General features: G+C 35.0%; 2 protein-coding genes across 4 annotated transcripts in view; one reads left to right on the top strand and one right to left on the bottom strand.

The window, feature by feature from the left end:
- Positions 1 to 12,865, top strand: part of LOC110374799 (uncharacterized) — a 340,622-nt gene extending 327,757 nt beyond the window's left edge. Inside the window, exons 2-5 of one of the 2 annotated variants that reach the window (XM_021332680.3) lie at positions 6,688 to 6,746; positions 8,679 to 8,792; positions 10,838 to 11,005; positions 12,451 to 12,865. In XM_021332680.3, coding sequence (XP_021188355.2) covers positions 8,709 to 8,792; positions 10,838 to 11,005; positions 12,451 to 12,531 — 333 coding nt within the window. In that variant the 5' untranslated portion in view covers positions 6,688 to 6,746; positions 8,679 to 8,708 and the 3' untranslated portion in view covers positions 12,532 to 12,865. Of the gene's footprint in view, positions 1 to 6,687; positions 6,747 to 7,278; positions 7,380 to 8,678; positions 8,793 to 10,837; positions 11,006 to 12,450 lie in introns of those variants that run through there. The other variant, XM_064036065.1, reaches the window with a different exon arrangement.
- On the bottom strand, positions 309 to 2,932 carry LOC110374788 (RNA-binding protein with serine-rich domain 1-A). Of its 2 annotated transcripts, XR_010276704.1 has the most exons (8): positions 2,801 to 2,932; positions 2,618 to 2,728; positions 2,188 to 2,325; positions 1,619 to 1,762; positions 1,234 to 1,475; positions 1,027 to 1,147; positions 630 to 906; positions 309 to 461 (listed from the first exon to the last, which is right to left on the bottom strand). XR_010276704.1 is itself a non-coding variant. In XM_021332668.3 (7 exons), coding segments are annotated over exons 1-7 (885 nt in total). In that variant the 5' UTR covers positions 2,803 to 2,932; the 3' UTR covers positions 309 to 779. The 2 variants fall into 2 exon arrangements, 1 of the variants encoding a protein (XP_021188343.1); XM_021332668.3 differs by having other exon boundaries at positions 309 to 906.
- Positions 12,866 to 13,382: the final 517 nt, after the last annotated feature.

The following is a 13,382-nucleotide window of genomic DNA, read 5'->3' as shown; positions in this document are numbered from 1 at the left end:
TAATCAACACAGAATGTGTAGCTTCCTGAAAGTGAAAGAATTGCTGTGCTTTAGTCATTCCAGCACAGATTACTAAAATAAAGTTACTAGGTACTCTGGAGTCCACTTAATTTAAACAATCAATCTTTCCTTTTTATAGTTATTAGCATTAGAATAGATTGCAAGAGCTACAAATAAAACGCGCGAGATTCTTACAGTATTATTATTCGTAACAATTAGATGCTAAAGCCACACATTTTGGGATGTTGAGCATGTTTTCTATTTGGCATTGGGAACAGGATCTTTGGATCTGGGAATAAAAAAATAAATCTCATTACTAATACAGTTTATTAGCGAATAAAGTCAGTTTTCCTTGGGTATTACAAATACAATCATAAAATTACACTTCACACTGCTGCAAGTCATATTTGGATACAGTTCATCTGCATTGATCACTCACTCAGTTGTTTCCATTTTGCAAGCTTTTATGACAAGAAAAATCTTGTTAAAAAATTATTCAAACAATCCTACTTCAAACAGTGCTATGATACAACACGAATACTTACCTGCATATTAAGTCGCATATTACATATCTACACTAAATTCATACTGGAATCGACCATTAAAATGGCAAGTGGTTTCATACTTACCTCAGGTGGCATTTCTGGAACAGCTGTATACCAATATTTGGAGAAATTTTGCCTCCCAAAAACAAGACGGGTCAAAGTATTGTGTGTTGGTGTATTGCATGCATAGCGACTAGGGTGTGTACGTGGTATGTATGTGTGTGTGTAGAGGAGTTATCGGGAGGAGGAGGAGGAGGACCTGGAGCGTCGGCGCCGAGGAGCCGCGCGCGGGGAGCGCGAGCGCGAGCGGCGGCGCCGCGGCGGGGAGCGCCGCCGGGGCAGCGGGCTGCGGCGCCGGTACCTGTGCAATACAAACACAATATTCTGACTCTGCTCTGCATTTATATTCTAATCTCAACACGAACTTGTGTAATGGACCAATCTTATCAAGATGCTTTTCATACAAAGTCAAAACACAAACCGAGGTGGAGAATGACGTCGTGGCGGCGCGTGTCTAGGCGGTGGCGGACGCGGAGATGGCCGGCGAGGTCGCGATGGTATCAGCACTGGCGCCGCAGTAATTTCTTGACCATCAATCTGACCTGTAATAAAGATAAGGTAGTTTTCAAAAAGGTCCTACTAGGGCTGAATTTACTGTAACTGCTAGTAAATATTTAGTTTTATTTACCTCCATCCATATGCTTCATAGCATTCTCTGCCTCATCTGCATTACTGAATTCAACATAAGCATATCCTCGTCCATTATGAGGGTGCAGTCTGTCCATGGGAAATTCGACTGTCTTCACAGCACCATATGTTGAGAAAATTTCCTGAATGTGTTCCCTTGTCACATTTAAAGTCAAACGCCCAATGTGAATTCTTGTGGGGCGTGGTGGTGGCGAGCGCTCACGCTTCTTGCGGCCAGGTGATCTAAAGAAAATATTTAGAAATGTTTAAAAATCCAGTTTAAGTTCTATGTCAAGACTTATCCAACTTATTGAAAGACAGAACTTATAAGGATTCTTTCTAGTTGTTTTCATGCCATTCTTTTGATTTCTGAGTAAAATGCTTACCTATCATGTTTCTCCTTGCTCTTGCCTTTATCATTAGCTGAAGGAGCAGCTATTTTTTTCTTATCACCAAGTGGTGATCTGTCCCTTACTTTGTCTCTGTCAGGTTCACGGCGATCCTTCACTGGACTCTTGTTAGGCGAAGTCCTGAAACAGGTGACAGTAATTCTTGTAATTTATTTATAAAATGGCACTTTATCTGTATGCAGGAATGAATTTTAAGCAGTGTAAAAAAAAATACTCGTGGTCCAGAATCATTAACAAAACATATCTGAATCATCAGTAATTTTTTTTCATTTTTTTATCTGTTCTAAGATCAGCAATATATGGATACTGGTTTTGCATTGCCACCATGCCTACTGTGACCGTAACAAAATAAACATCTTTCGCTATTAATAACTATTCTTTTTTGTACTAAAAAACAACAAAATAAAAATATATGCATCTATAAAACTTATTTAACTACAAGTTGACAAAGTTTACGCACTGAATAAAATTCATTCCTGTATACTTTGTAGAATTCTTAAGCTTTAATTTTAAACTACCCTTATGTTGATCTTATTTATACTTACTTCTTCTTTGGTCTGGAGCGGTCATTGTTGCTGCTGCTGCTGCTCGATGAACTGGAAGATGAGGAAGAACGCGAGGAGCTGCCAGAACTGCTAGATGACGACCGGGAAGACGATCGGGACGAGCTGCTCTCAGAGGAACTGCAAAACAGCGATTTTTGTAATAGTCATCAACATTGCACCAATAACTAAACAAAAAGTAATTGTATTTATTTGGTCCTTGGCTCGTTCTAGGGGCGGCGTATTTTAACTCAAATGCAGAAACCAAAATTTTTTGGAAACAAGAAGCATTATGTAAAATGCAGTAACAATAAAACCAGTTGAGAAATGAATGAGTAACTAAAATCACAGACGACCCACATAACCTAACAAATAAAACTAGTTGTAAACCACATAAATATTTACAATTCAATGATAGTGTGGAGTAACATACCTGCCACTACTCTCACTGCTGCTAGATCCTGAATCACCTTTCTTCTTTTTGTTTTCCCTTGGTTTCTTTTTGTCTTTATCAGAAGCCGCTGACGGCGATTTGGTTCGCGCCCTGAAACCAAACATCGTTTACAAAATATGCACAATTATTATCCACGGCAGCAATTTGTAAAAAAAGACGTACATTTTACAATGTTCTCGCGATTAAGTTGATATTATTTTGTTTTCTGCACAAAACATTCAAAAATTACAGCGACGCCGTGAACGCTGTTGAAATTATTGAATGAACGAAAGATCGATCGCAGACCGATGACAGATTACCAAAATTGAATGAAAGAGTACAGATAATCATAATTTTGTAAGAAAAATTAATAAAATCGAACCAATAAACAAAAACCGTCTTAACGTCTAATTTCATTTCATCAATTGTTGGTTAACTGCCCAACATTTTACTTATCCAGTAAAGATTGCCTATATTTTTTTATTCCGTTACGTTTTCTCTTTTTTCTATTTTCATACAATAGAAGCAATCGAACAGTTTAACTAAGACCCGGGTTTTAAAAGTCTGACATCACCTATTTGCATTGGCCTTCTCTACATGCTATGTATTACTTTTATATACTCCCTCGTGTTTTATATCGCCTAACGTTCTCCCCTTACATACCCCCTGATTAACTCTTTTAATCATATGCCTTATGTACGGTAGACCGCACATCAGTGGTAACTGTCATGCACCTTAACTCAATAGTAATAAATACGTGTTTCCTATAAAACTGTTACCACTGACCTGAAGTTGACAGGAGAGTACTCTCCTTATGTACTTCCCCAAATATTCGCCCTACGAACTAACCCATTTAGATACTCACCATAAATACTCCCCTATATGTATACCTGAATATCATAAATGAATATGAATGTAATGTTACGTTACAGCCAACATAACCTTCCGCCCGTGTGCTATCTATAAATATATAATGCATTTTATGCTATGATTTATATTATTTTTATGAATGATCTCTTCACAGCATTTCTATACAGCTGCAGCATTAGATAGGTAATTTTGTCCAGTACCTAGCTAGCTGTAGATGATACAGCTTTATCAAACAGGCTTTTACAATATCTACTTTGAACTCGTTAAATATGTACATTTCTAAAATAAGTGTTCTTTTATGTAAAATTCGATCTGTATAGGCTTGGTTGGAAGTCATAGATATACTTTTGTTTGTTCAAACAAGACAAACAAGTACTTCAAAAGCAAATAAACACTCGATTGATTACGTACTTGGGTAATCACTCTGCCAAGACTAGTAGCCGTTAAGTGACCGAAATGATTAGCTATAGGCCCCCCACTGGGCAACATGGGCCGCACATTAGAGGAATGGGAAGGCCTTGTTGCATTTATGTGAGTTCGCCCTCCTTCGATATCGTGACCTCTTCAGCCCTTCCTTGTGTAAATGACCGAACGGAAGCTGCATAAGCTTCTGTAACATTTGGAAAATATCATGACGAATTTTGGCCTGTTCTTTTGTTAGCCTTGCCACTTACAGTTACTATGGTCGTCGTGAATTAAAATAAGAATCTACTTCTTCTGTAGTTTTTATTTTGTGACATTCTGAAACTGTGGGCCAGTCCAATAATTTCTATTACCTCGTCGTATTTTTACAACGCCACTTGTAGGAAAGGACTATATAACATACACTGTGAGAGATTATATATTTCTCACGATAAACTCGCTATTATAGTCATTCTTATCGGTTATTTGATGGCGGCACTTTATAGGTTTTTAGCTTGGAATATCAATAGACCACGAGCGTACTCATAGAGCTCATGAAAGACTTGATATTCAAATTATATGATCACCTATATCACTGATAGGCAGTAGTCAGTAATCCCTGGATTTGATAACAATTCGATTTTATTACTAATGCTTCGTAGAATTCTTTATTGTTTAGATAGAACGTAAATATACTTCAGGAGGCTGCAGAATACCCACTAATACGTAAATAAAAATTGCTAAGTTTATCCTATATTTTGCGGTCCCATTGTAGTACATAGGTACCCAACTTTTTGGTTTCAAACATTTGGTCGAAATCGAATGCTAATGTACAAGGTGGTAGGTAAGTATTGCTACGTGCCACTTACCAGGTAGGCTGATCATCTTTTAATGAAATAGTATTTAATATTACCTATGTAATACCTCTTGCAAGACTTATTATCTTATTACCTAGACTTATTTTCTAGGTACTATAATTCATGCTTATTAGATTAATTATTTTCAGTCTAAAACATAATATAAAATACTTTTCTCTGTGGCTATAGCTATAAATAAGAGAAAGATTTGAAAGTTAGTAAAATATAGATACTTACAATATTGCTGACATTCAAGGTTACTTCAATATAAAAAAAATGTCGTTGGCATGAGGGATTTTGATATTGGATTGAATTGCTTTTTCACCCATGGATAAAACTTTATCATTAAAATCAATAGAACTGCGTCATTTTCAATACTTTACCTTGCTGTCCAACCGTGACGTACCTAATTATCATCACCTGTCGAGCTTCTGCCGAACTAAGTATGAAACGGTTGGCTTTCAGTCAAACCAGATGCAGCTGGGTAATAGCGTTTTACATGATGTAACGACTGTCTGTCTGACCTCAACCTGGTTATTCGGGCAACACGATGCTCCTTTGTAAGACTCGGTGGCAGACTTTCCGGCTTCTGACTACCCGTAACCCAACCGTGACGTAATATGAGATAAATTCCGAGACACAGGGGGTCCACGTCTCTACATATAGCCATATCTAGCAAGCAGGTATATGTCGACACGCAAAACAGACCGCTGGGCGCCTTCAAAAGAACAGAAGATATTCTACATTTTACTGTCTTGCGTACTGCAATTTTGATATAGATAATTGTTAGGTATGTATTTTCAATTCTAAAGTATGCATATCTACTTAACATAGTTGCAACACTAAGTGAAAATAATCTACAAGAAAAAAAACACGTGTCTTGAAAAAGATCAGTGGACATCGCATTGTCAAACCCCTTGTGTGGATTTCCACGAATATTCTATGTATCCCACTGGATTTCATTGACAGGACGCTCTTTGAAAACATAATAAATGGACTTCTAATGACCACATTTGTCACTCACATGTTTCATTTAAATGCCTGTTGTACAAACACCCATTTCTCTGAAAAATTCGAAGAATTACTTGCATTTACCTAAACATGAGTGGAAAATGCAGATATGAAATGGAGTCCCACTCAAAGTACGAAAACGTTAAAGTCAAAGTCAAATCATTTATTTCATTTAGGCCTTTACAAGCACTTATGAATGTCAAAAATATAACTAAGTTTGATTCTAGTTGTCCATTCTAAAAGTAGCTTTCTATGGAGAAGAACGGGCAAGAAACTCTATGGTAACACTTTAAAAAAATAAAATATGGTCTTACAATTAGCCGTTACAATTAGGTCGTTACAATTAGCAACCTCTTAACCAGTTACCCTTATCAACTTGGTGACAAAAAAAAAAACTGTGCTATTGAGGTAATCATCATAAAACTTTCTAAAAGTTTATGTTCAGCATTTAGGTACCTTCACAAAATTGTTACGGAACATGAAAATAAGGTACCTAATGGTTCTAATTTTTGATTACTTGAAATAATGATTTTAAATATTTTTTTTTCATTAATTGAAATTATTCATTTTATACGCTTGGTAAGTGAAAGGTAAACCTATGTGAAATATTACTACTTTTTCAGTAAAAAATGCTTTTAAATGAGACAAATTAGGTACGTTTCTTTTTAGCATTATTAGTCAACATCAGTTAAAGAAATAATACTTACACATAATAAGGATTTTACTTAGTCTTCTTGTATTCCTTAATGAACTAGTATTTCTATGTGTGCGTAGAACATTTTTCAAAACAAACATTGTTGTGTAGGTGCACGCATAGGGCGGCCTTATAAAGCTTGGGCGGCGCTCTTCTCGTCCTATATAATCACCAGAGCTTTCGCGCTCCGCTACTGCCTCCGGTTAACAAGTACTTAGACGGTTTCTTAAACACAAAGTGAAAATTGCAGTTTGTTTACCAAGTTCTAAAATACGCGCGCGTTTTTCAATATTTTGTGAGTATTTTTTTTGTCATTATTGTTTGAGTATCATTAGGTAATTGTTATTAAGTTTTAATTCATCTTGTTAAATAGTCCGGTAGCTAATTTTTATATGAAACTAGTTATGTGAATATTACGCGACATAATAAAAAATAATAATCATTAAACAACTTAAAGATACGGTGCTACTACAATTAAAATATAGAATGTTTACAATCATTTTAGGCCATTTCTTACGGATATATTTTCACCAGTTTCAGATGGATAAAATAACTGTTGCGCAGGTTTTAAAAACTATTAAAAATATTTCTCGGGTGCCCTCTGAAATTGATATGCAATATAACAATTTCATTTTGCATTTTGTAAAATCAGACGAAAACTATTGTGCAGTAGGTAATTTCCATGATAATTCATAATAAAATATGAATAGATTATGAGTAAACGTATTTCCTCATTAATAAGCAATGGATAAGGGATTTCCTGCATTTCAGTGAATGAAATATACCTAATATATATAGTTCCAGCATCAATTAAATAAGAGGACAGACGAGATTCTATTTGCATCGTGAACTAATAACTTATTTGTTACGGCTGCATTGATAACGGTGTTGGTTTAAAATCGTAATTCTCTTAAAATAAAACGAAGCTGTAAGTACTAGATCATTCTTTGTTATTGTGATAAAAAAATAAAATTTAGCTTTAACATTAAAAAAACTATTAGATATTACTTGAGAAAAAATCCTTTAAGTGAAGGTATACTTACCTGTACTAATTTCACTAAAGACCCTATTTTCATAAAGTTTAGGTAAAAGTTTATGAATATATAAACCCTAATTTAAAACGGTAAGGTATTACCTGTTATCCCGTATCGATATTGAGTCGTTAGAAAAGCTTGTCCTTTTGCTCCTAGTAAAGGACTATTGTGAAAAGTCCAACATTTAAAAAAACTCAGGCACCAAGGCCCGAAGGTAAAAGAAATCAGTCTTAATGTTTATAAACATGAAACCTTTCATAATTGAATTCATACTTTATGCTAATATTTTAAATCCGTCCCACTTCTTATAAATAAACAAAGATTCTAATTTTACTACTAAATCCGCTATGACCTTATTATTTTGTGTTTTTAAAACGTATTAACTTAACACTAATTTTAATGTAACAAAAGAAAAAATGTTCTATGTATTTGTGTCAATAAAATATGGCTCTTTCTGTAAACCATATCCGTAGTTGTCAAAAAGAGATAACCATTGTACAAACTGAATCGATTAATACTCATGTTCAAAAAGAAATACGTTACTTGTCATCCGCTCATCAAATGAGCTTAAACTTAAGACAATGAGGATCCCAGCGCTTTAGCGCTTGACCAACTTGCTATATTGATACTTTTATTTTCATTGGAACAATTACTCTTGTATCAGAAACAACGAAATGTTGTCAATTTTTAATGACATTATTGATCTTCGTTTGTAATTTAAGTTAGGTACATTTTTTTAAAGTAATCTTTTATTTATTGGTAGGTACATGTTATTCGTTAGTTTTAATTCAGAAAGTTTAAATTTAATTTATTAAGATTTAATAAACCTTTAGGTACGCACTCATAATTGGGAAATGAGTGAGTAAATAGTTTTCTCTTTGTCTGTAGTTTGGGAAGACTAACAACAGTTATCGATATGCCTGCTGCGTGCTATCGCATAAATTGCCGGCCTACACATTCTTAAAACTTTGCAAAGGTCTGTGTTCCGATGCAAACTTCTCTGCTTTTGAGGCAATTGGTCAAATACTCATTAATTCTATCTTTAGAATGTCTAAATATAGAACGCGTATTCATAAACGTGATGTTTACCTAAGTTTAATGATTAAGGTCCTATCTACCACTAGGAAAGGTCTGTGCCCAGCAGTGGGACATAAAAAGCCGTTGCTAATTTGGAATAAATATTATTTCATCAGGTTTGTTCCGTGTGTGATGATCATCCAGCGATGATGTGCAATCCCGTGGCGCTGTTGTTGTTACTGGCCCTCACCGGCGCGCTCGCAGCTCCGGCCATGTACGACGATTATACGGTAAGTTTTTATAGTATACAGTCAATTATTGTGGCAACATTGAAATTAATGTTGGAACATTACTTAGTTTTAATCTTGTGGTGACACTGAAAGACATTATCAATGATCACCCGTCCAGTATTTGCTCAACGGCATCGGATGCAGCTGCTAGTCTAACGTTCGTCAATCGAAACAACATTTAAAAATATTGGGTTTCGTAGTGGTAACATGTGCAGATTGTTTGAGATTTCAGGGGGGAACCGCGTAGCTAATATCTAGGCAGATAAACAAGTTATTAAGACATATGTGGGGCTACTAATCATGTATTGCTTCTATCTTTATATTTTGAATCCAAATCTTTTCAAACATACATTTTATGCAGACGTTAGTTTGATCAAGTATCTTGACAGTACAAGTATTTCCTAACTTTCGGGAGAATTGTTTACTGCTGGCGGACAATACCCCTAGAAAGCCTTAAAAATGCCAATAGGTACCTACTCATAAGTTTATTCAATATGTTGACCTTTACAATTTAAACAACAAACAAACATGGCTTAGTTATCGAAATCTCTTGGCTCTAATTGCAGAGCTAGGGAGGAGCTAAGGATATTTTGTTCGCACGCATGTTCGCAAGATTCTGGTCCTTAGATGGCATTACTGAACCTACTCTTGTGGCTAGATAATATATCAGGGTACAAAGTAGGTACGATATGAAGACACGGTACCATTTTTCATATTTCAGCTTGATTTGGTATGTACCACTGTAATGTTATTAATGATATTTGACTCAACTGACAGCTAGGCTGTGTGTGCATTCCTTTCGACAGTGTACGCATTATATTTGGTTCGAGTTAATGTACAAGTACAAGTTGAGAGGTCATGCAGTCTTCATGCGACAGGATTCAAAGACTGGCTTTAAGTAGTACCTTTGAAGACGAATTTTCTACACTGACTCGATAATACCCCAAATTAGTTCAAATCCTGTTTTAAAATCTCCATCCAAAAATAAATTAATTGACAGGACACAAAAATATTGTTGTTCATAGTTTTCTAAAATCAAATTTCTTTTTTTTTTCTTTACTTTTTTTTTAAATAGGTACATAATTCCATAGATGCTATTATTTATTATATAGCATTGTTTTATTTTTTTAAAAGGTTAACATAAAACAACATTTATTTTAAATCAGTCATGGCACGTTTTCATAGAAAAAAACAAGTAACGCCATTAAATAAAAAAATATAAAATAAGCTTCTTTTTCTTATATGGCATCCACTACATTTTTTTGAGCTTATGTGGCCAGTATTTTCCAAAAAATATTTTTTTTGGAATATTTTATAAGAAATAAAAAAAAACAACTAAAATGTCCATTGTCCTTGAACATATTTATAAGAAATAATTATCACATTTTTAATGGTTGCCATAGTTAATAATTTAATTTATTAATACCTACTTTAATATGTATATGATGATATTTTTTTAAACCCGAAAGAATAAATTGGTGCATATTTATTTTTAAGTTTTTACTTTTGCTTTATATTTACATGTATAAATTTTTCTTTATTTCGATGATCGATCGAAACTTTTAAAAAGAAATAAATGTATATATAAGAAAATATTTTGAATATATCAGATATACTTTCCTTTCTGTATAGTCCCTGAAGAATATTACAGTCAAAAAGAGAGCGTATCAAATATGGCTTAATTTATTCAGTGCTTTTTATAACACGTTTCTAGTAGGTCGATCTAAGATAACTAATCTTTTAAGCATCGCAGCGTCATGAAAATTGTCTAGCTGTATGTAGTTTTGATGAAAATATTATACAGTCAACTAACAACAGTGTCAAACTGTCTGATGATGGAACCGGAATATAATACATGAACTTGAACTTCATGATCATGAACACTCTATCACTTCGTGGCCAGTCTTCTTCTTGGCGAGTCGATGGCAACTTAAATTTTGGAGGCCCAATATTTCGCCACGCATAAGGCATTGTCTGTAGCGCTATAAAGGTCCTCCACTATGCAGCTGTCGTGGCCAGTATTACATTCTGTATGTTTGTCCTAGGAGGAGGTCCCACAGAAACGAGCAGCCCTAGTGTTGGACCGGCTCCTGGTGGCTCTTCAGAAGGCGCTCCATGAAGACAACGGGCCACCACGCGGGTACGACCGCATAGACCCGAATGGGCCCCGCACTGCCCCGCTGCGGCTGGCCGACGATGAGATCAATGACTTGGTAAGACAATCATCAGTTCTTTATTTAAATCTATTGATCCTTCAAACTTGCTAGTGAAAAGGGAAGAATTAGGGAGCTTGTTTTTCAAAACATGATAAAAGTAGTTAAGAGTATAGTTTATTTATTTTTCGGCCTAATTTTAACTGAACCAAGCTACAAACTCTATTTTGGGTTTAATTTTCAGTAGGTTAGTATTTATTACATACGAACTTGTAGCTGTTACCGAGGGCCGTAACAGAAACCTTCTTCGACCATGAAATAAAGGTCGTGGAGAGCGCGAAAATATTTTGCAATTCAAAGGTGCTCTTAAAGGATCGTAAACGAGAGTTTATCGCTTTTATTGGAAATAACGACTTCAATAAATATTTCAACCTTGGGTAGCTTATGATCATAAATAACTTGCCATGTAACTTAATCAAGAACATTTCGACGCAAATATTATCATGCGTACAATTTTGCTAATGGGTTACGCGACGTAGCCATGCGTAGCAGTTATCGTAGCATACGCGTAGCCGCGTAGGCATGCTTTGGACTCCAACAATACTCTCGAGGCTAATTAGTACGTAAATATAAATAGACATATTGTTGACAACTATAAAGCGGAGTTTTCATGATCATAATATTGTCAACAATTTCTCTGAAAACGCGTAGCATATGACTATGTTTGTCACATCATAGTGCGTACTAACATGTTCTTATTCACGCAATTAACCAGCAGCTAGTTGAACTCGCAATGTAAGCGACGGCGTATTAGGATAGTGCCTGAAGCGTGTTGTTGTTTATTATAACAACAAGAACATACTAGTTACTACATCACAACGGATCGTGGGAGGCACACTTTAAAGCGTAGGTCGTAGTGCCATCATTGTAGGACAATAATTGCTCCCTTAATTGCTATAAACCTGTAGTATAGAAATATAGTCTTGTTTTAATGTCCGAGCCTTAGGGAACTAGGAGTAAAGGCTCATGGTTAATGAGCCCATTGTCCGAGTCTACGTGATACAGCAAAATTATTGTGAATGAGTTCAATTCAAAAGTAATGGTCCGTTCTAGAACGATGAGTTGTTCTTGGAAATCATATTTGTTGAAATGATCTGTGTATTTTACATATGTATGTCCATGATGGAAAGACATTGTAAGAACTACAAATTCCGTAAAAATAAAACTTGGTTAATATGCGTGCTGCATGTAAGTAGATTTCTCTAATTCATTTCAAATCTTGTCCTATCGTGGAAGATAAAAAATTATGTATTTTTTCATAAAGGAATTTCTATGTACATGTTCTGTCGTGGTTCGTGTGGCCGACGATAGACGTGCGACGACCATGCTTGTCAACAGTTTTTCCAGTATTTCTACTTTCAGTATCATATATGTATATAGTATAGTTTCAGTAATGAATGTATTAACCTAAGAAGCATTGTAATACATATTTGTTTCCTTCTCAGAGCGCGCTGCAGCGACGCGGCAGCGGCAACGGCCGGGGCAGAGTCCTGCGATGTTACTTCAACGCCGTCACCTGCTTCTAAGTTCCTATTTACTGTTGTGTATCAATAAACTAATCACATAGTGTATCATAACGAATATTCTATAAGTACCTACATATAACTCTTAATGTAATTTAACATAGGAATTTATTTGGGTATTTTAAAAGCTTATGTAAAACTGACTTGATGTCTCCAAGTGATTCTTTTGTGCCAAATTACTACGCGTTATATTACAACTCTTGGTAATATGTACTTTACTATGTACAAGGGTAATATGTAATGTATAAAAACTATTGTAATATTATATCACGTATTGTTCTTGCCGTTCGAATTTATTCCCTGTAAATATCCAATAATAAAATTTTTGTTGCAATAACTTGTTGCTTCATTTTAGTCACAACGCTACTCATTTAGCAAAAACTAAAATATTATAACTTTCTTTGATATCGAATCAGAAAAGGTTAAATAAGAAGCTGACTTTTCTCACTAAGAAATACTATTTGGTACAAGTATTACTAACCTATAAAAAATAGCTTTCGTCTATACATACTAGCCCTAAAACCACACCACACGTGTTCTAGGCAGCACGTGAATTTCGGATACGCTAATGTTTAGTCTCTTGAACAAACATATTCAAACCGCAACAGGTTTAACTTATAATAATAAATTATTCAGACCAACTACGAAAATTAATTGATTCCTTTATTTTATTTCTGTATTCTTTTTTCTCTTCATAGCACAAAATAAGACAATTGAGTTACATTTCGTGTAAGATACTCACGTTCTCAAAGGCTCTATATAAGAAAAGTGTAGGAAACATTTTTTCTTGCTATGTGCGAATAGAATGACAAGCGAAAGCTTGTATAGATAATATTCTTTTACGTTTTTGTAAT

The sequence above is a fragment of the Helicoverpa armigera genome, chromosome 8, assembly GCF_030705265.1.
Source record: "Helicoverpa armigera isolate CAAS_96S chromosome 8, ASM3070526v1, whole genome shotgun sequence".
NCBI classification, from domain to species: domain Eukaryota; kingdom Metazoa; phylum Arthropoda; class Insecta; order Lepidoptera; family Noctuidae; genus Helicoverpa; species Helicoverpa armigera.
This window is presented reverse-complemented; position numbering and strand designations above follow the sequence as displayed.

Coding starts and splice junctions, on each gene's coding strand:
- LOC110374788 (XM_021332668.3), bottom strand. Junction 2,326..2,617: donor AGCAGTGAGAGTAGTGGCAG/GTATGTTACTCC, acceptor GCTGTTTTGCAG/TTCCTCTGAGAGCAGCTCGT. Junction 907..1,026: donor CGACGTCATTCTCCACCTCG/GTTTGTGTTTTG, acceptor TGTATTGCACAG/GTACCGGCGCCGCAGCCCGC.